This window comes from Phasianus colchicus, chromosome 1 (assembly GCF_987193195.1).
Source record: "Phasianus colchicus chromosome 1, bPhaCol1.hap1.1, whole genome shotgun sequence".
In the NCBI taxonomy this organism is placed as follows: Eukaryota; Metazoa; Chordata; class Aves; order Galliformes; family Phasianidae; genus Phasianus; species Phasianus colchicus.
Window position 1 is genome coordinate 190,281,159 of NC_143436.1, and position 21,106 is coordinate 190,302,264.

The 21,106-nt window shown below is 44.2% G+C and overlaps 2 protein-coding genes across 2 annotated transcripts in view; one reads left to right on the forward strand and one right to left on the reverse strand.

The window, feature by feature from the left end:
- Nucleotides 1-10,796, reverse strand: part of PRCP (prolylcarboxypeptidase) — a 28,781-nt gene extending 17,985 nt beyond the window's left edge. Inside the window, exon 1 of the mRNA XM_031612411.2 lies at nt 10,537-10,796. Coding sequence (XP_031468271.2) covers nt 10,537-10,674 — 138 coding nt within the window. The 5' untranslated portion in view covers nt 10,675-10,796. The remainder of the gene's footprint in view (nt 1-10,536) is intronic.
- A 311-nt stretch (nt 10,797-11,107) lies between these two features.
- Nucleotides 11,108-21,074, forward strand: DDIAS (DNA damage induced apoptosis suppressor). The gene is made up of 5 exons (XM_031612427.2): nt 11,108-11,270; nt 11,908-12,036; nt 13,818-13,979; nt 15,208-15,325; nt 17,173-21,074. Exons 2-5 carry the CDS (start codon nt 11,924-11,926, stop codon nt 19,708-19,710), a joined length of 2,931 nt encoding a protein of 976 aa, XP_031468287.2. The 5' UTR covers nt 11,108-11,270; nt 11,908-11,923; the 3' UTR covers nt 19,711-21,074.
- The last annotated feature ends 32 nt before the right edge of the window (nt 21,075-21,106 follow it).

The following is a 21,106-nucleotide window of genomic DNA, read 5'->3' on the forward strand; positions in this document are numbered from 1 at the left end:
ACAGGATATGCTGTAGGAAAGCACCAGGCTGCTCAGTTCAACCCTCATTAGAAATAAACAGTTTCCAAACATGGTATGGATGAAAAGTTATTTTTATTTCAGGAATCAAAGCAACTATTGGGATCGCAAACAAACGAATTCCTGCTTCCATAAACTACTAGCAGCATCCTACCACAGCTGATACCTCAGGTCCTCCTGACCAGAAATAACTTCACAAATCATTCAGGCTTCAACTGAATGGTGCAGAACCTTCCAGCAATCACAGGATGCTATGCAGCTGGCAGGACAACCCAAGAAGTTTCATACCCTCCCCATATTTTTGGCCCAAGACTCCAGGGTAGTGAAGCTGCAGCAGAAGGGAGGCAATGTGTGGGCAAGGCAGCTGATAAAAAAACACTGCAATCAGCTTTCCTGCCCACTCCCCTTAACCCTGCTCTCAGCTCAAAGCAGCAGAGAGCTTGTGTTGCTGAGAGTTCATGTACGTATCCTTTTGAGATGTCACAGGTTAATCAGTCTCAAATGTATGTTCCAGTTCTGTTCAGTTGATCTCTACCCCTCTCCAAAAAGCTGCCACAAAGCTGCCACTTTCTTAGAGGTTCAACTCAAGCTGCATCAGTTTTACTTCCCATATTTTCAAAGCTGTAAGGAAATAGCTATCACTCTCTCAGCTGCAGCTCAATCACTACTGTGTCTTCTTGTCTACAGCAAATCCCACACTATTCAAGGGATCCATAGAAAAACCTCAGCTGAGGTGCATGTAAGCAGAAAAACTACTGTTAACCATCCAGCTCTTCTAATTAGACAAAGCACTGTAAGAAACTGAGCTGCCACCGTTTGCTGAATTAAAAGGCTCTGAATAGCTCCATCTGAGACCAACCAAGTGCTAGGGATTTTACCCTTGCCACTGTGGATCATTTCTTTAGTAACTACCAATTCTGTTGAGCATCTATGAGCAAGGGGAGGAAGAAACATTTTGAAAAACAAAGCATGTAAACTGCAGCTAGTCATAGAGCACTTCTGCAATAGCAACAGTATCAGACAGCAATTGCTCCTCTGACAAGCTTGCAACACATCGAAGCACTGCAGAGCAACTGCATACCTGCTGGGTCCCCAGACACTGGGAGATGGAAAGATGAGGAAATCAGCTCAGATTCAAGGAATTAACACCTTTTGGTCTCTGCAGGTGAAAAGGCATTTTACCAATTGCTCTACTTTAAAAAGAAAACATCCAGGTCTGCTGTCCCAACTTCTGTTCCAGAAGTTCTTCAGTGGCTGAGAGCCAAACACATGGATACACAATGGGTCTTGATACCAGTGCAGTTATTTCCTAGAATCAAGCTGGAACAAATTTCTCATGACAAAGCCATCATTTGCCTTTCTAATGAGAGACCCTTAGATTTTAATTCATAGAATCACAGAATGGCCTGGGTTGAAAAGGCCCACAATGATCATCCAGTTTCAACCCCCTGCTATGTGCAGGGTCACCAACCACCAGACCAGGCTGCCCAGAGCCACATCCAGCCTGGCCTTGAATACCTCCAGAGATGGGGCATCCACAGCCTCCTTGGGCAACCTGTTCCAGTGCATCACCACCCTCTGTGTGAAAAACTTCCTCCTAGTACCCAACCTAAATCTCCCCCGTCTCAGTTTAAAACCATTCCCCCTTCTCCTATCACTATCCACACTCACAAACATTTCCCCTCCTGTTTATGCTACCTTCAAATATTAGAAGGCCTCAGTGAGGTCTCCCTGGAGCCTTCTCTTCTCCAAGCCAAACAACCCCAGTTCCCTCAACCTCTCTTCATAGGACAATTCAAGAACACATCTCTATTTACATTTCATTCCCCCCCCCTCCTACTTTAAACCAGGCAAGAGCATGGTTACAAACTACCCTGTTTGGCACAGACAGAACCACTCCTCAGACATTTGCAAAAAACTAATTGCCATTAGTTTGTAGGACAGGAGCCACTGCTTAGGACCTACAGGAACCCCACATTTCATCCCTGGTGTGACTTGAAGGACTGAAAACTCTACATTTGTAGGTGGCCAGGCATTTGTCATTGATTTTCAGATCAGCTTGTGGTTTTTAACAGCTCTATGGAAGAAATCATTTTCAGGAAGTCAGGCAGCAAGGAAAAACAAGCTGCTGGTTTGAGGCATAAATCAGAAGTTGTGTTAGTGCTAGTTTTGCTTTCACCCACTTCCTTTAGTTCAGTCTGGCCTCAGTCCAAGTCCTAAGGAAGGCAGGGGGCTGAATACCCATCACTTTCTGTTCCTGTTGTCTTAAAGGGAAATTGCTGCATGGAAACTACCACCTACAACTACCTCTTCTGCATACTCAGTCCCTTTGTGGATGCTTTTAGAAAGTTGTTAGGTCCTCCTCTTGCTTCACAATGCAAGATTTCACAATGCAGAACACGTTTACCAGAAATGAAAGGAAATGCACCAAGTGTGTCCCTATCAACAAGGAGAGGCAGAAACCACAGCAGGTATCACACAGCAGCTCCCTGCACGCTTGCATCCCACACATCCAGGCCTTTCAGTGAACAGCCCTTGTCCAGAGATTCTTTGTAGGCCTTACTCCACAAACACCTTCCCAGAAGGGCTGAACCAAGCCCAGAGGTCAGTACTGACTAATTAAAGAAAGAAAACCCCCATCACAGAGCCAAGAGGACAGTGTCTACTAACTGTGCTGAAAGAAACTGCTTCCATTCTTCCATCCACCTTTAATTCTGACTTCCTGCGCCTTGGGGACAAAGTAACCTTTAAGAAAACATACAGAAGATCACTGCATTCAGTCTGATTTTCCTATTGATTTCCTTCAAAGTTTGACTGCTTTAGATACAAGGCCTACATATTCCAGAATTTATGGAATAAAGAAACTGTAGGTGTTTCTTCAGATTTTGAAGACTTAAAGAAACAAACCAGTGCAACAGCTCAGGTGATTGGCATGGTAAGGTAACACAACAAGGAAACTTCAACCACGCTAGCAGGATTGCTCTCTAAGACCTTGTGCATACCTAGCTTATGAACTGCTAGCTACTTCAGCCATGTGTAATTTTCTTTATTCTTTAGTCCCTTAGACCTTCTTTATTAAAAAAAGATGGAAATCCTTCAGAGACCCACCACAGCTTTTTACGGTTAAAGCTTGAGATAAAGATGCTTATTTCCAGAGAGGGGAGCAAGCAATGCTTTTTGTAGTCCTTTGTATGAACTGCTCACTTGACTGAAGAGACTGCAAGTTGTGAGGAAATTAAGTGTTTCCTGCTTAATTTGAGCAGATTATGCCTGCACTGTGACCCCCAGATAAGTAGTGCATAAAAATAAAAATTCACTGACAAGCTCTAACAAGTACTTCCCTGTTTTCCTGTGCATTGAATGACTGCTATTGTTTCTGCTTACAGGCCTGCTTTATAGCTTACAGCTCCCGTTTCAAATCACACTATGAAATCACAGAGTAAGAGCTGCCAAGTACTCCTGTACTGCTTGATGAGTAAAACACACACGCCAAATAACGCACCTCAAAATACAATCATCAGCATCACTGCTCTGCACACTGACACAGCCCCTTGGTACCAATTAAAATTATGTAAAAAAAAAAATCACTTGTTTTTTCCTTTACCAGAAGTTAGAAGTGCTATTATATTGTGTTGCCAAACTTTTTTTTTTTTTAACCATTCCCAATGTTTGTTACTATTCTGAGACACCAACCTGACACACAAAAGGCTGCCAAATAACTGCTAGACAGAATTAAAAGTGTTGATTTCAATTTGCTTCAATATCTTCAAGAAAATCTGTGCCTCACAGTCAGGAGCAGAACAACTCCAGGATTCACTGGCTTTTTCTGAATTGGCACTTCCATAAAACATAGAATCACAAGGTTGGAAAGAACCTACAAGATCATCTAGTCCAACTGTTCTCCCATTACCACTGCTACCACAAGCACTAAACCATATCTCGTAGCTCCTCATCCAGATGCCTCTTGAACACTGCCAGGGACAGCAACTCCACCACCTCCCTGGGCAGCCATTCCAGTGCCTGACCACTCTCTGAGAGAAAAAGTTCTTCCTTATGTCTAACCTAAACCTCCTCTGGTGCAACTTTCCTCATTTCCCCATTTCCTCAGGTCCTGTTTGCTGCCTGGGAGAAGAGGCCAAACCCCTCCTCCTCACAGTCTCCCTTCTGGAAGTTGTAGAGTGCAATGAGGTCTTCTCTGAAGAAGTTGCCCAAGGAGGTTGTGGATGCCCCATCCCTGAAGGCATTCAAGGCCAGGCTGGATGTGGCTCTGGGCAGCCTGGTCTGGTGGTTGCTGGTCTGGTGGTTGGTGACCCTGCACATAGCAGGGGGGTTGAAACCCTTTTCCTTTTCAACCCAGGCCATTCTATGATTCTATACTTTTGTTTTCCATTCTTCAATGCTTCAACCTGTAACACAGGATAGACATTAAAGAAACCTGGTGTAGCCAGAAGAGATCAAATTGCATTACTTCCAAATCTTGAAAAGCTTCCTTTCACATATACACAATGTGAGCACAGACTTTTACATGCATTTACTAAGCTATGAAATCTAGAAGTGATTCAATGCAACCAAAACCAATCTTCTGGAAATGGCCACAAAACAGATGCGTCTTAGCTTGAAATAATCTGATAGGAGGAACAGATGCAGAAACTTGCTGAACAGCAGTTTATTTGTACATGCTGTGTTGGTTCTTAGGCCAATTCATAGCTGCTTACAGAAAAAAGTGATGTGCACACAAAGTGGGATTGTGGAGAAAGGCCCATCACCACATCAAGTCTTGCACAGTCATCAATTATTAAATTGAGAATTCTGGGTGCATGTGATGCCTCTGCTATCAATTCTTGGTGAAGTCACGAGGAGAACAGCAGAACTGCTGCCTTGGATTTCTGGAGGGCAGACTTTGAACTATTTAGGATCCTGGTAAGGAGGGTCCATTGGGATTCACTCCTGAAGGGTAAAGGGGTCAAGGAAGACTGAATGCTTCTCAAGAAGGAAGTCTTAAAAGTGCAGGAGCAGTCTGTCCCCCTGTGCTGCAAGACGAGCCAGAGGGGAAGGAGGCAGGTATGGATAAACAGAGAACCTTTCCTGAGGCTCCAGGAAAAGCAAAACAAAACAAGCCTACCACCTGTGGAAGAAGGGGGAAGCAACTCAGGAAGACTATGAAGTAGTAAAAAGGATATGCAGGGAGAAAATTAGAAAGGCAAAAGTCCAGCTTGAACTCAACTTGGCCACTGGGGTAAGAGATAACACTACTTTATTACAAATATAGTAACACTAAGAGGAGGGCCAAGGAGAATCTCCATCCTTTACTGGATGCAGCAGTGAACATAGCCACTAAGGATAAGGAAAAGGCTGAGGTTCTAAATGCTTCTTCACATCTATCTCCTTAAGTCAGATCAATTACCTTTAGGGTACTCTACCCCCTGACCTGAAAGCCTGGGATGGGTTGCAGAATAAACCCCCCAAAATTCAGAAGGGAACAGTTAGAGGCCTACTACTCCACCTGGGCTGTCACAAGTCCATGGGGCCAGATAGAATCCACCCAAGTGGGCCAAGGGAGCTGATGGAGGTAATTGCCAAGCCACTTTGCACTGTCTATCAGCATTCCTGATCAAGTGGAGAGGTTCCAGAGGATTGGAGGCTTGCCAGCATGACTTGCATCTACAAGAAGGGATGCAAGAAGGATCTGGGGAACTACAGGTGACCCCAGTGCCAGGGGAGGTTATGGAGCACATCATCTTGAGTGGTATCACACCACATGCAGGACAACCAGGAGAACAGGCCCCATCAGCAAGGGTTCACAAAAGGCAGGTCCTACTTAGCTGACCTGATCTCCTTCTGTGATCGAATGACCTGCCTGATGGATGAGGGAAAGGCTCTTAGCGTAGTCCAGCTAGATTTCAGCAAAGCCTTTGACACTGTCTCCCACACTATTCTGCTGGAAAAGCTGGCAGCCTGTGGCTCTTCGCTGGGTAAAGAACAGGATGGAGGGCTGGGTGGTGAATGGAGTTAAAGCCAGCTGGCCAACAGTCCTGAGTGATGTTCTCCAGGAGTCAGTATGGGGCGTGTCCTCTTTAATATCTCCACTGAGAAACTGAATGAGGACATTGAGTGCACCCTCAGTAAGTTTGCAGATGACACCAAGCTGGGAAGAAGTACCAATATTGCCTGCATGGGGTTAGGCAGGCAATGTCCAGAAGGATCTGGACAGGCTGGATAGCTGGGCTGAAGTTCAACAAGACCAAGTGCCAGGTCCTGCACTTTGACCACAACAACCCCAGGCAATGCTACAGGTTTGGGGCAGAAGGGCTGTAAGACTGTGTGGAAGAAATGCAGCTGGGGGTGATGGTCAACACTCACCTGAACATGAGTCAGCAGCATGCTCAGGTGGCCAAGAAGGCCACTGGCACCCTGGCTTGTATCAGAAAGTTACCAGCACGAGCAGGGAGGTGATCATCCCTCTGTACTCAGCTCTGGTGAGGGTGCACCTTGAGTGCTGTGTTCAGTTCTGGGTCTCTCACTACAAGACATCAGTGTCCTAGAGTGTGTCCAGAAAAAGGCAATGCAGATGTGAGGGATCTGGAGCACAAATCTTACAAGGATCAGCTGAGGGAACTAGGATTATTTAGTCTAGAGAAGAGGAGGCCTAGGGGAGTCCCTGTCATTCTCTACAACTGCCTTAAGGGAGGCTGTGGAAAGATGGGGGTCAGCCTCCTGCATAACACAGAGAGAGTGGTGAGGTACTGGAACAGGCTGCACAGAGAGGTTGTGGATGCCCCATCCCCGGAAGTGTCCAAGGCCTGATTGGATGGGGCCCTGCGCAGCCTGGTCTAGCATTAAATGAGGAGGTTGGTGGCCCTGCATGTGGCAGGGGGTTGGAGGTTCACGATCCTTGAGGTCCCTTCCAACCCTGGCCATTCTGTGATTCTGTGGTAACCAGGAAATATTGGTGATGGGTGGATGGTTGGACTGGATGATCTTGGATGTCTTTTCCAACCTCTGTGACTCTGTGATTCACTCTTTTCAAAAAGGCCAGCTTATCACAGAGAAGTCTTTAAATTTCACTAAATTCAAGTTGTCATCCACTCAGTACCACATTTAGCGCATCAAAAATTTTCAGGCTTCAATGTTTATAACGCTGGTAGGTGCATTGAAAACAGGAATCCAGAGGTGCAAGAAAAGGCTCCCCAAAGAAAAGCTGCCTGACTCCAAACCCTCCCCATCATGAGATTGTCTCTACTTGGAGGAGACAGCTCTCAAATGCTTCAGTGTCTTTCCAGTGACTCCTCATTGTGGTCACTGCTACAGCTGCCTACAAAAAGGCTATTGAGATGGGCCTTCTACTTGCAGCTCCATACATTTTACATATTTATGTTCATTTAAAAATGGATTAATTTAATACACCAACCACAGTTCATGAGCAAAATACTAAAGCATAAGTAAGGCTAGTCTTACCAATAGAAGCCACACTAGCCTAACAGAACTGTAAAGGAGATCAGCTTCCCCAGTACAGATACAGCTTATTGACTAAAGATGTGGGTGATGGCAGCTCCTCTTCCAATGGCTGCATACCTATTTGTGGCAGCATGAGGGATCTTTCTATCCAGGTAATGTCATTTGTGCATTGGAGTAGCAGAGGCCTTGAAAGCATCAGCTGCATATTAAGAGAAAAATGGCCGTGTCCTGTCCCTCCCCCCCCAGCCAAAATAATTAAGATCATTAGGGACACAGTCCAGGGCACACAGGCTAAGATCCTAGTCACACTGAGACACTGCTTGACTTATTTCTGAGTTCTAGACTTTAACCCTGTTGTCAAGGGTGCCAGACACTTGGCATGGCAAACAGGAGGAAGTTCAATGCAAGTTAACTACAAACCCGTTACTTCCCCATGTTTAGGAAAGCAGACAAATATCAGGCTTAATTCAGACATCAGCATCAGTAAATGCTGTCACTAAACCTTCAGGCAATGTCAAAGGTCTCCATGCCAAAAAGTTGTACTTAGACTGTGAATCTACATGAAAGTTTTCAGCTTCTGAAATTCTGTTCTCCAGAGTGCAACACTAATGAATGATTTACAGTGCTCAATGGGTGACGTTTTAAGCAACGAGATTCAAGCAAACCACTATCTGTACTTCACAGAGTTGTCTTGTGTGGAAGTACTAAATATTTAAGTAGCATTCAAAAAGTGTTTTTTAAATACAAATATGTGCAAGAAACATTTCTTTTGTTACAGCATATTTTGCTGTACTGTCAAGTTGTTTTTATAGTGCATGAGCTTAAGTATTTCCAAGTGATAATAAACTCATCAACAAGAAAAACAACAAGAACAAACTTCAGCTACAAAAGAAACAGCAGCATGGAACAGGAGCAGATGATTCAAGCCCTGAGCAACTTCACTGTAAACAATTAAACATCAACAAGAGGCAGCAAAGTATCATCACCCCTAGTTAATATCATAAACATAGTTATCATAATCACAGTGTTTATATTCCATTACACAGCCATAATGCAATTACAAATTTCCAGACAGCAGCCTTCTGCTGTTGCCTTTCCTATATGTAGCATAGATCCTGCATGTTCTGCTTCCAGTAAGAAACAGTTTTATGTCCCACCCTGTGATTAAGTAGGAACCCTCCTTCCCACAGCAGGTACTCACAGACAGTATGATTCTGTTTGCATAAGGGACAGAAACTTAGGAAAGACTGAAGGAGGCAAGTTCTGCCAACACCTTTAAAACAAAGATCTGTTTTAAAATCAGTGGGATTCTTCCTTCCCTTCTCTCAACATTTATCTACCCCTAAATCCACAGAACCCAGGCACACAGCAGCTCTATCATTTTGCTGTCAGCTACATGGCACCCAACAATAACCAAGTGACATCACAACTGAATGGGGGTGAGAACAGAAGTGCAGCAGCACAGTGACAAAGAGCAGTTCAGATCACGGCACAGAATGATTATCATCAATATTAGGGCAGCAATAGGTAACAACCAGCATGCTACAGTTATGTGTCATGCTTTAAGTTACAACACTACTACCGGATTGATATCCTGTCCAAAACAGACTGCAGGCTGCAGAAGGTACCTGTGCTATCCTATGGGGCAATGAGTTTAAGGATTATTAAAAGAGGAACCCAAATCACTACCTGAACATCTGAAAAGCATTCAATAGAGAAGTTTTCAACACAGAAATACCACAGGTTATACAGACAGACCCCTGGAAAAAGGCCACGCACAGACCAGAAACAGACTACAGACAAATGAAATCCCAGTGCTAGTTTCCCACTGACACAGCTCCCTGCCCACCTCTCAATGCTAACAACAAAGACCTGGACACCAAAATGATTTCATTTTTATGTTCTTCTTATTTGTTCTCTCTGAAAGCACAGAATAGCTCAGAAGGGACTTCCAAGATCATCTAGTTCCAACCCTCCAGCAGCAGGCAGGATTGCCAACCACTAAATTAAGCACCAGCTCAGGCTGCCCAGGGTCCCATCCAGCCTGGCCTTGAGTATCCCTGGTATGGGGCATCCACAGCTCCTCCAGGCAACCTGTGCCAGGGCCTCACTAAGCTCTCGGTGAAAAAAATCCCCTGACATCTAATCTAAATACCCTCTCTTCTAGTTTAAAACTGATCCCCCTTGCTCTACCACTATTCACCCACGTAAAGAGTTATTCAGCCTTCTGTTTATAAGCTCCTCTCAAGAACTGTAAGGCCACAATGAGGTCTCTCCTGAACCTTCACACATCCAGGCTGAAGAAACCTCCATTACGAAGTCACCTCCTATAAATTTAACGGGAGATATTTTATTCACCTAACTCTGTGCATTCAACACCCACAGCTCCCCTGCTTAGTCCAGGGCATGAGATTCAAAGAGAGGCTACAAGCCTGCCCCCAGACAAAGCCAGACACTACTACAAGGCACCCTTTCCACTCACCATGCATCCCAGTTAATAAGAACCATTACCTGCCTTACAAGATGAGGCAGAAGATCAAGATGCAGACATGCCAGAAGGAGCTGCTGATTCCTTTGGGGAAAGCATAAAAACAAGCAGGTTTCAAGGGCAGCACACCAGCACTTGTAGGACCCCAGGTTGGACAGGGCTCTGGGCAGCCTGATCCAGCAGGTGGCAACGCAGCCCCCAGCAGGAGATCGGGACAAGATGGCCTTTAAGGTCCCTTGCTACCTAAGCCACCTTATGGTCATGGATGCCTCTGTATTGGACACAGATTTTTGCCAACAAACTGAGAACCGTTGGAGCTGACAGCAAAACAAAGCTCAGAGCAACAACAGAAATCTCTTTCATGTTTACGACGAACAAAAGCCACCCATTCAAATACGGAAGCTTTCTCAGGGTACAGATGACCACTCAGCACATACTACGGAGCTCCGGACACGGGTACAAAGATGCCCACAGCAGTAACCCCTCAGGCACAGCCTGTCCCGTCAGGATTCCCCTCAGCGGGTTCCACCCACAGTCCAGCTCCCCTCACGACCCGCAGCCCGGCGGGCTCCTACCTGCTGCGTCAGGTACCGCGTGAGGTACGGGGCGGGCAGCGGCGCGATCCCCCGGCGGCGGCGGGGAGCAAGGAGCGCGCCGAGCGACCCGAGGAAAAAGAGGAGCAGGAGGAACCGCAGACACAGCATCTGTAGCATCGCCAGGCTGAACGGCAGCTAACCACCGGCCCGCGGCTTTATAGACGGCCGGCCGGCCCGCCCGCCCGCTGGTGGCTGAGGGGAGGCACCTCCCCTGAGCCCCGCACGGGGCACTCTGAGGGGCAGCCCCGAAGGGGAGGAGTTATGCTCTCGCACGTGGTGGGCGGGCACTAAGCTAGTAAGGCTTCCGATTGGTTACCGGTTGCGGTTAATTCGCGCGCTCTCTCGCGGTTGGTTGGCTGAGGCGGAAGGCGTGACATGAGAACTTTGGGCACGGTGAGAAGACAGCGATTGGCTGCTTGGCGCACGTGATCCGCCCTCCGATCTGCATGCCCGCTCCCATTTGCGGATGAGCTCCTCGCTCATGAAGCGGAGCGGCTCTGCGATTGGATGAGCGCCGCATCGCCCCGCCCCTAGCAACGGCCCTTAGCAACCAACCACTTCCGTCTTCCGGGTTCTCCTCCGAGTTAGGGCAGCGCGGAGCCGCCGAGGCTGCGGCACCGCACAGCGGTCGCATTGCGGCCTCCGCCTTCCGCGCCTCCTTGAGGGCTGCCGGGGAGGCGGCGCAGCCCTCGCTCCGGAGACAAAGCCCTAAGGTAAGCACGGCAACGTAAGGTCCGTAGGCGCGTGTTTGTTCCTGCACGCCAGGGGGCAGCAGGCGCTGCTGGATGCGTGGCAGGTGGAGGTGTTGGCTGCGTGGCTCTGAAGGGATCCCCTGATACAACCCGTGGGGAGACATAAATGCTGCGCTCCATCTCAGTGTGTAAGAAGCAAAAGGAGGTTCAACTGTGTTCGACACTTGAGTCGTCTTCTATGTAAGCCACGTTGTCCTGAACCTATCTGGATTTGCATCACAGCCAGTATCATAAAGAGCATCATTAAAGCAAGAGCTGCCATGTGGGACAGCTGAGCAGCATTTCCTTTATAGGGCTTATTGTCTTTATATGGCCTTTCTTTGTTTTGTTTTATTTATTTATTTATTTATTTAATATCTGATGATTTAGCTGGAACATTATATGAATTTCCTGAATGTTTGCTTCTTATTATATATCTTCACTTCTTTTGAAGGATTAAGGCTGGTGGTACTTGTCTGAATGGGGCTGCTGTTCACAGAGATCCTTTGTTTCCTGAGGATTGCCTTTCAAAGCGTTGGGGAAACCCAGCTAAAAGCAGTCAGTATTAATATCTCGGAACATGAGAATTCAATGAGCCGTTTTGGCTTCTCTGTTTCAGGTGATCCAGTGAGCACATGAGTAGTGCAAGACAACTCTTGGCTGCCTCTGTAATTTCTGTCCAGAACTCTTGCTTCATCTACCCTGCTTGTCAGAGCTGCTTGTCGAGGCTGATCCTGGACTCCAGGAGGTATGTCCTGTATCTCATGTGCCTTGTTAATCACAGAATCATCAGGGTTGGAAGGGACCTCAAGGATCATGAAGCTCCTACCCCCCTGCCACATGCAGGGCCACCAACCTTCCCACCTAATGCTAGACCAGGCTGCCCAGGGCCCCATCTAATCTGGCCTTGAACACCTTCAGGGACAGGGGATCCACAACCTCTCTGTGCAGCTGTTCCGGTACCTCACCACTCTCTCTGTAAAGAATTTCCCCCTGACGTCCAACCTAAATCTCCCTTCCCTCAACTTAAAACCATTTCCCCTCGTTCTGCAGTTATCAACCCTTTCAAAGAGTTGATTCCCCTCCTGTTTGTAGGCTCCCTTTAGGTACTGAAATGCTGCAATGAGGTCACCCCGCAGCCTTCTTTTCTCCAGGCTGAACAAGCCCAGCTCCTTCAGCCTGTCCTCATAGGGGAGGTGCTCCAGTCCTTAACAGTCAGAGAGGTCTGAGAAGTCTCAGATCTGAACAATACGTTACCAATCATTGAGTAATCAAAGAAATCAATGATAAGTAGCATAAATATCTGAAATTAGCACTATGTGGGTTTCTTTGTATTCCTGCAGCAGTTTGGAGATGGTTATGCATCAGGACTTCCATTGTGTTAAGTGCCATGCAATGCTGAAAGACAGTGTAGGATAATGAATGATGTGTGTCAATAGCTTCCAACTGTATCCTCTGCAGCTCAGTTCTGTGCTGTTCCCTAGGCTAGAAGGTATTATCTGAAAGCCTCTGTAAGTCAAATCCTACCTTTTATTTCTTGTTGTTCTGTATGTTCAATGCGTTGTCCAGTCCTCTAAGACACTTCTGCTTATTGTCCAGAAACATGCAAGCTTTCATTTTTTCCCCACTGTTATGTCAGATTAACGATGCATAGAGGAAAAATAAATCAGTGAATATCAGCACAAAATGAAAAGAGCTGGCTGTGCAAAGTAAGAATATCTATTGATTCACATGCTGAAGGTGGACATGCAACTGAGCTGTTTCCTTGTAATCTATTTAAATCTAGGTTTTATGCTAAAGCTATAGAAAGAAAAATTCCAGAAGAGGACAAAACAGAGACAGATGCTAAGGAATTCATAGTGACTCCCCCAGAGGTCATTCTGAGCCCACTGTATCTCTGAATTGACATCAGGCTAACATTTAATCCATAAAAGAAGCTATAGGGATTCTGTAGTAACACAGGCCCGTTACTGAGCTAATGGCAGCATTCACAGAATCACAGAATGGCCAGGGTTGGAAGGGACCTCAAGGATCATGAAGCTCTTACCACCCTGCCACATGCAGGGCCACCAACCTCCACATTTAATACCAGACCAGGCTGCCCAGGGCCCCATCCAATCAGGCCTTGATCACCTCTAAAGATGGGGCATCCACAGCTTCTCTGTGCAGCTGTTCCAGCACCTCACCACTCTCATAGTAAAGAACTTTCCTCTGACATCCAACCTACATCTTCCCTCCCTCAACTTAAAACCATTTCCCCTTGTCCTGCAGTTATCAACGCTTTCAAAGAGTTGATTCCCCTCTTGTTTGTAGGCTCCCTTTAGGTACTGAATTAGGTATTGAATTTAGGTATTAAATATTAATGCCTCAAAGGATAAAGACTGAGGGGGAAAAAAAAAAATTTGTAATGGAATATTTGACCCATTATTTCAGTAGTATTTGCAACTGCAGGTAAGTTTTTATCTCAGCAGTGATTAACAGAAGTTCGTGTATTCAGTCTTCTTTTATTCTTTTACTCTCTTCTGGTAGGTTTAACTGTCTTAAATGTGGCTGCACAGGTGAAGCTGAAGAAGCAGGCTACAGATACAGATTGTCCCTAAAGATTGCTGACACAAATGATTTGTTTGACATTACTGTGTTTGGAAGTTGCTTAGATCCATTCTTTGGCGTCACTGCAGGAAATCTGCAGAGGTAAGGAATTAATTGCTTTTAATTATACAGCTGCTGCTTTTTCTTCAGCCGAAAAGCATTTAAGATAAACACGGATGATGGGGAGGTGAGTAGGAAGAAGCTGCTGAAGTGCTCCCTGCCAGCATTTCCCAGGTACCAGTCACCTTGAGAAAGTGATCAAGTTTGGTTTCCTCCTGAAAGCTTGACGTTTTGAGATGGATTATTTCTACATAAAAGATCCTCTACTGATCTACTGAAGACAACTTAAGTTTCACAGTTTGATTGGTTGGGCTTCTTGCTTGGATGCTCTCTCCTAGATTTGATAAGATGGAATTTTCTTCATCAAAAGTAAATTGCCTTTTCCAGGGAAATATAAACATAATTCTTCCTCAAGTTTTCAGAAGAAAACTCTTATGGCTCTTATAGAGCCTTAGGGTTGTTATTGTTGTTTGTTTCTTGTTGATTTGGTTTACAGTTTGGATTAAGAAAAAGGTGTGAAGCTGGTTGTATTAGAGGAAAAAAAAACAGGTATTCCTTATGCAATGAGGGATTTCTAAGAAAGGCTGCTTGTTGTTAGAGCCTGACCACCCACATTATCAAGACTTTCTGATATGTGAAACTTGCAGTAGGATACTCAGATACATTCACTGCTTGTTCTTTCCCACTGACTTTTGTTATTATTTGGTCCAGGATGAATACTTTTTAATTCTGATATTAATATAATAAATATTTCTATGGTTGCCATTCTACACTAGATTGCTGCACTACCATGAACACCTAAACTATTTGCATATCTTAATGTAGATGCTGCCATCTCTGTAAATGTGTAGGCAGAAAGGATGTGTAAGAAATAGCAGCATGTATGACAGCACTGTAATACATAAATCATAGAATCATAGAATCACAAAGGTTGGAAAAGACCTCCAAGATCATCCAGTCCAACCATCCACCTATCACCCATATTTTCCCATTAAACCATGCCCCTTAGTACAGTTGTTCTGATACAAAAATTGGAGACACACAAGGAACACTCAAAAGTTGTATGTATAATAAACTATTAAAGTAGTTTTACTTTATTTCATTGCAATAGATGAAATGAGCTGAACAATTTTTAGGCTCACAATTGCCTGTTTCATTCTGTTTAGTTGATGCTAACACAGTAGCTACCTATAGACCTACCTGTACTACAGCTGAACTGCTATGTAAGGCTTCCTCTCGTGCAATACTTCTCTGTGTGTTTTTACTCAAGGTGTATTCAAGACTTTAATCAGCTGTCAGGAGAAACAAACAAAGCTGCATCTCCAGGAGTGTTAGTTCAAGCAGTTGAAACCTGTTTCATTGGAAAAAGATTTATATTTGGAGTGAAGGTAATTTTTAATCCATGTTACTCTGTAGTATTGAGTTTTTCATTAGCTTGTATCCAGCTAGAGCCATAAACAAAACATCTTGGAATGTTGTTATTCTGAGGAGAAAATTGGGGCCTGGGTGTGGGAATTACTCTACAACTCCAGCTCCTGTGCGTGTCAGTAACAGCTTGCAATCAGGATATTAAAAAAAAGAAGCGAAACAAAATGTGCAGTTCAAGCAAAAACCAGATTTCTTTGTAAGCACTGCCTCACCTTTTCCATGCTGCATTGTCTCCTGGTTTCTAAAATGTAGGGAAATGCACACACATCCCCTCGCAGCATTTTAACATTTCTGGATTTAAGAGTCTAAAAATGCTGATAAAGTACAGCTGCTCAGTGTTATGCATCTATGGTTTGTCCATGTGTTTAACAGACTTGGAAATATTAGTTGTTAGTAATATTTACGTGGGAACTGTATTTTAAGCTCACTTCAAGTGGTGCTCTTGAGAGTTGTTCGTATTATAAATCCTGTCTGGCACAAGTGTTTTTCATCTCCAATAGATACAAGCCTGAGCTGCGATTCTCCTCATGGCATGCATATGCAGTGGAAGTTTGAGGACCTTATGGCTTAAATTTCTTACTAAAAAAATTTCTAAAAAATTAAATTTCTTCACTGCCTCTCTGTTTGATGCCTTTAAAGATATGAGAAATAATTCTGCATATCAGTAACCTTGTTGCTACTCATCTGCACACATGGCCCGAACACCTATGCTAAGACCATTTGTTCAGCCTTTGGCTATAACATTTCTGTATCATGTTCAGTTGTGCATGTAGTTGCACTCTCCCAGATAAAAATCAGAAACAATATACTGCTTTTGTTTTCATTTATATTAACTTCTAAGGCAAGTTTTACTTTTAAGCTTTACAACCAGAGGGTGTTGTCTTGGTTAACAGCCTTCAGCCTCGATCTTTGCATCCTGCACAGAGTCAGGGAGTAGGAGGATGGCTGAATCTGAAGACAGCTTTTGTCTTCTCTGGCATTGCCAGTTGTTGAGGGAGAGGTAGAAGGTGGTTTACCTTCTTCTCAAAATATTGGATAATTTTCTCTGATTTAAATGTCATTTTCCACCTGCAGTATCTTTGGGGAATGCAGCAGGTGATATAAGGAATTGCATCTTTGAAATACTCTGCTCCAAATAAACCTGAGGGGTAAAAAGGTTGTCATTTTTTTCCATTTAATGGAATCACAGAATCACCAAGCTTGGAAAAGACCTCCAAGATCATCCAGTCCAACCATCCACCTACCACCAGTATTTTCCCACTAAACCGTGTCCCTTAGTACAACATCTAAATGCTTCTTGAATACAAAAGGTTGAGGTAGCACATAGAGAATACCACGCTGCCTTTGATAGCTGAGCTGCCAAGTCATGTACTTGGTACCAGAATGTTTTGCTTCAAGTTCTGTGCAGTGCCTCCTAGATAAAAGAAGAGCATTAGGCATTAGGCAGGTGGTCACTTGCACAGAACTACTCTGGAGGAAGACCTGGAGCCCCCACTGCCTTACCAGGAGGAGGAAAATTTCTGTGAAGTCCTTCCTTAGAATTCACGGTCATTTTTCTAGCTCCAGAATTCTGCATAATTGCAATGAGGAAAGTACCTCATACTGTGATGCCCTTTATAGCCTTTGCCAGTACTTATTTCCCAGGGAGTTATGCTTTGTGTGACAGACTGTTTTGTCTTCCCTTCCCTGCATTTCTGACTAAAAAGGGAGACCTACATTAAATCCTGACTTAGAAGACATGCCTTAATTATTTTTTCTGTCTTAAAACAAAGCACTATACTATTATTTTTTTTCTTTCCTTCCTCAGGGTTATGGAAGTGAAGATGGAGCATGTTCTGCTGCCAGCAGCATCTTGCAAAACTGTTCCAGAATTAATAGAGGTACAAAAAACCTTATAGCTTGCCAGATCTTCCTGCCAAATGCTGCTGTTACTGGCTTTACTGTCATCAGTTACTTCCGTCGGCTCCTGCAGTCTGTGAAATTTGGGGACAATAATAACAGCCCATACTTACCTGATGCATCTTCAGCTCCGGTAGATGAATCTGTCAGTGAACTCAGCAGCTTGTCTGTTTTGAGCAGAAACTCCTGTTTTGTTCAATCTAGTGGTAGAGAAAGTTTTTTAGGATCCTGGCAGCAATCCTTCAGCCTGACTTCATCTGTTGCTTGGGTAACAGCAGAAGATTTTCCCTCTCTGGAAGTGGGAAAGCTGGCGAGTGAACAGCATGAAGAAGAGGGGAGGCCTGTCTCTGTAGAATCATGCAGTGTAAGCTTTAACAATCAAACTCTTTTGGATTCACAGTTTTGTAGCTCTTCAGTGAAGGAAGGGAATAAAGAGGAAAATGAATTAAGATCACAGCCTAGTCAAGCTGACAGAATCTCTGCCACTGATAAATTAGAGAGAATTTCTTCTTCAAAGACTGAGTGTTCACTTCAAAACAGTTCCTGGTTGTTAGAAAATCCCTTAGACTTTGGATCAAAAATCGTTTACCCAAAGACTAATAGTGAAAATTATTCTTGCCAAGAAAAATCCCTGAAGTTGCCTTTTTATGGGAGACATATCTCAGCTTCTAATCATGTAAATCTAACTGGAGCATCTCAGACAGACTCAATGCTTTGGGATGAACTCCCATTCTCAGAAAGCCTAAATGAATTTTTAGCCAGAATAGAACACAAGAGTTTTGTGACATCACCTAATCTCAATGCAGGTAAATGTGGCCGCCTTGAGAACAGCAAGTTGAGTATAAATTGTAACAAATCTCATCCCAGGCAAACCCCAGTAGCTGGTGTCTTACCTGAAGCGTCAGGGAGGTTCTTGCCATCAGCAGAGAAGGACAGCTGGGAGAGCATATCATTTGCTTGTCTAAAGGCCAGTCCAAATCCTCTGAGTGATGAGGTGTTGCAGCACAACTCTTTCAGTAGTGTTTTATCTTCGGCTGACAAGGAATGTGGAGCATCTTGCTTTATACCTCACTCTCATCTACTTACTCCATCACAGTCCCTGCAAGTAACATCTGAGACTTCTGCTTCCAAAAGAAGCAGACAGTCCAAAGAAGCAAATGCTAAAGTTTCAAAGTCAGCCTGTTCTTTTATCAGCCCACCTTGTTCTGCTGAATATGAAGAAACTTGTATACAAAGGAGCAAGAGAGCTACCTGTGTGCATTCTGCACGTGACAGCTGTTTATCTGGTAGTGAAAATAAAGAAAATTCTTCTCATACACCAAACCAAAGAAAAGATCTTATATTCACAGGGACATGGGACTCTGGTCCAGCAACTCCCAGTGATATAAGAAGGATACATGAAAGAGAGATAAAACCATTGATAGAGCTACATGAAAATGCTTTCGAAAGTATAAATAAGAGAGAGGTGATATGGAATGGGAGCTGCCCTGAAGGAAGCTACAATGTTTCTGCTGATCTCTTTGATGTGAATGCAGGTGAGGGAGCAAAAGCTGCAGAATCCTTAAATAAGTCAAGCAACTCTTCGATACAGGAAGATCCTTCAACAGAAAAGGTCACAACTCCCAAATTGGTACCTTTTCCTGGAGATGTTTCCTGTAACAGTTCAAAACAGACGTCCTCCCTACATAGAACCCCTCTTGCTTTTCGTAAGCACAGTACACCAGTAACGTGCTCCTTTTATGATTCAGGCTGCAACGCATTTAGTGCTCAAGACTTTGTTCCATATTCAGAGTCGACTCCTGTGGCAAAACCTCTGCAAAAACTGTGGCCTGCTGGGGAACACAGCCCTTCTGTTACTGTATTCACCCCTGAAAATCCCACTAAAACGCATTCTAAATGCAAGCGATCTAGATCTTCCTTTCAGAACACTCTGTTACAGCAGCTTACTGGCAGGCTAGTGAAACGTGAAAGGCTGAGCAGCAATGAAGACTTAGAAGGTAGGAGCTCTGTTCCACGGCAGTTCTGTAACAGCCAGTCACCTGCCAATTTTGAGGAGTGGATCACTCCATCTGCAAACAAGAGATTGAAACCAACTGCATCTTTAAGCATAAAACCAGTGAGCTGGGACTCACAATTGACCTGTGAGCATGCTGACAGGAACCCTATTTCTGGAAGCAAAGAGAACAGTGAAAAAGATGTGTGCTTCAGGAGTGAGAGATTTAACTCTGTGAATAGAGCCACGGTTCTAGCAACTCCTGTGTCTGCAGGTATTGCCAAGGCTTTGTTTTTAAATGACACAATCCTGGAAAGCTGTTCTTCTTCAGAAGGAAAGAATCTCAGCTCACGTGCAAATTACTCAAGGGTTTCAATGGAAGGGGCAACAGGCTGGTCTCCTGAGTTGTTCTTCCAAGCACAGAGCCCTATTTTCCATAAGTCAAAACAATAAAAAAAGGATATTTTTATGCTGTGTTATTGTGTTTTGGGAGGACTCAGTTGGATGAAAGAACTATTTTAAAACAACTGTATTGTTTATATACTTTTTGGCATATGTCTTCCTAAGATTAATTATATTTATTTGCAGAGCTTTGCACCACGCAGACGAGGAAAAGAGAATTCTGCAATTACTTTATTTTGTTGTAAATTAACTCTGAACAATGCAATAAAGACTTAGGTAAATGAGTGAGCATTTGTAAACGTGTCTCGTTTTTTTCAAATTCAAGTGTAGGTGAGATGTTTTTCGGCATCCACTCAAAAGAGTGAGGAAATGTAGCCTGTCTGGAAATGGCAAATGAATTTATATTTTATGCAGAAGAAATAAAGGGAAAGAAAGCATTACTCCTATCACTCAGCACAGGGAAGGCACCACTGAAAGAGTTTTTAAGAGATTGGTATCCTAAGCAATAAATTATATGCTTAAAACTACAGCCTGCTGCATGATACGAGCATATGATAGCTCTGGCTCTTTAAGTGCTTGCTTGTGATGAACTGGACAAACACCCACTTTACCACAGGGGTTTGATTTTCATGGAGTGATATGCTGGATCTGTTGCATCTAGAACTAAACCACTGCCAGAACTTCTGCTTTGTGTACTGACAGTGCCTTGGCATGAAATGTTTCACCCAGCATGACTTTGTTTCTTCAGTGGTAAAGATATCCCCATATTACAGTAAGCAGCAGCATTGGTACAAGCTGATTTGATTTAATTGACGGGGGGAAGTGAAATACAGCATGTTTAACTCTGAAGGCAATAAAACTGAAAAAATACCCACCAAGTCCATGGTTGATTCCCTAAGATTAGAAAGCCATAAATCAAGACTAGATTTTCAGATAGAACTGTTTCTAAGATACCGCTGAAATGAATGCAGAGCTGTCAGAGCCTTCTGTTTTATGCAGGAAGGCTGCACACCAGTGAGGCCAAAAAGTCCCACTGTGTGTCAGACCCTGGGCAGAGGTGCTCTGGACGAAGGATCTACATGCATGAAGACAGAGCATTTCTGCCCCTGTGCAGGTTGTTCTCTTGTTGTTGGAAGCCTTTGTATTCCTCCTGCATTTCCAGTTCCTACCTAGAAGCTTGCAGCAACTTTTCTCTCTCCAAATACCTTTTCCTGTTTTATTGCTTCCTTGCGAAACTCGGAGCAGATGGCCCAGCACTCATGCCGGCCATTTCCTAAGGAAAAGACCTTCAAAGTCAGTGGAAGAGGCAATAAAAGACACATGGTGGCTTCAAGCTTCACAGCTCATTTCTCAGTGCAAGTGCGAGCAGAAGGGAAACATCTGATCCTCAGGATGAGTCTGAATGCAAACCTTACATGTTGACCAAAAGGCTGAAGGCTTAACGTGG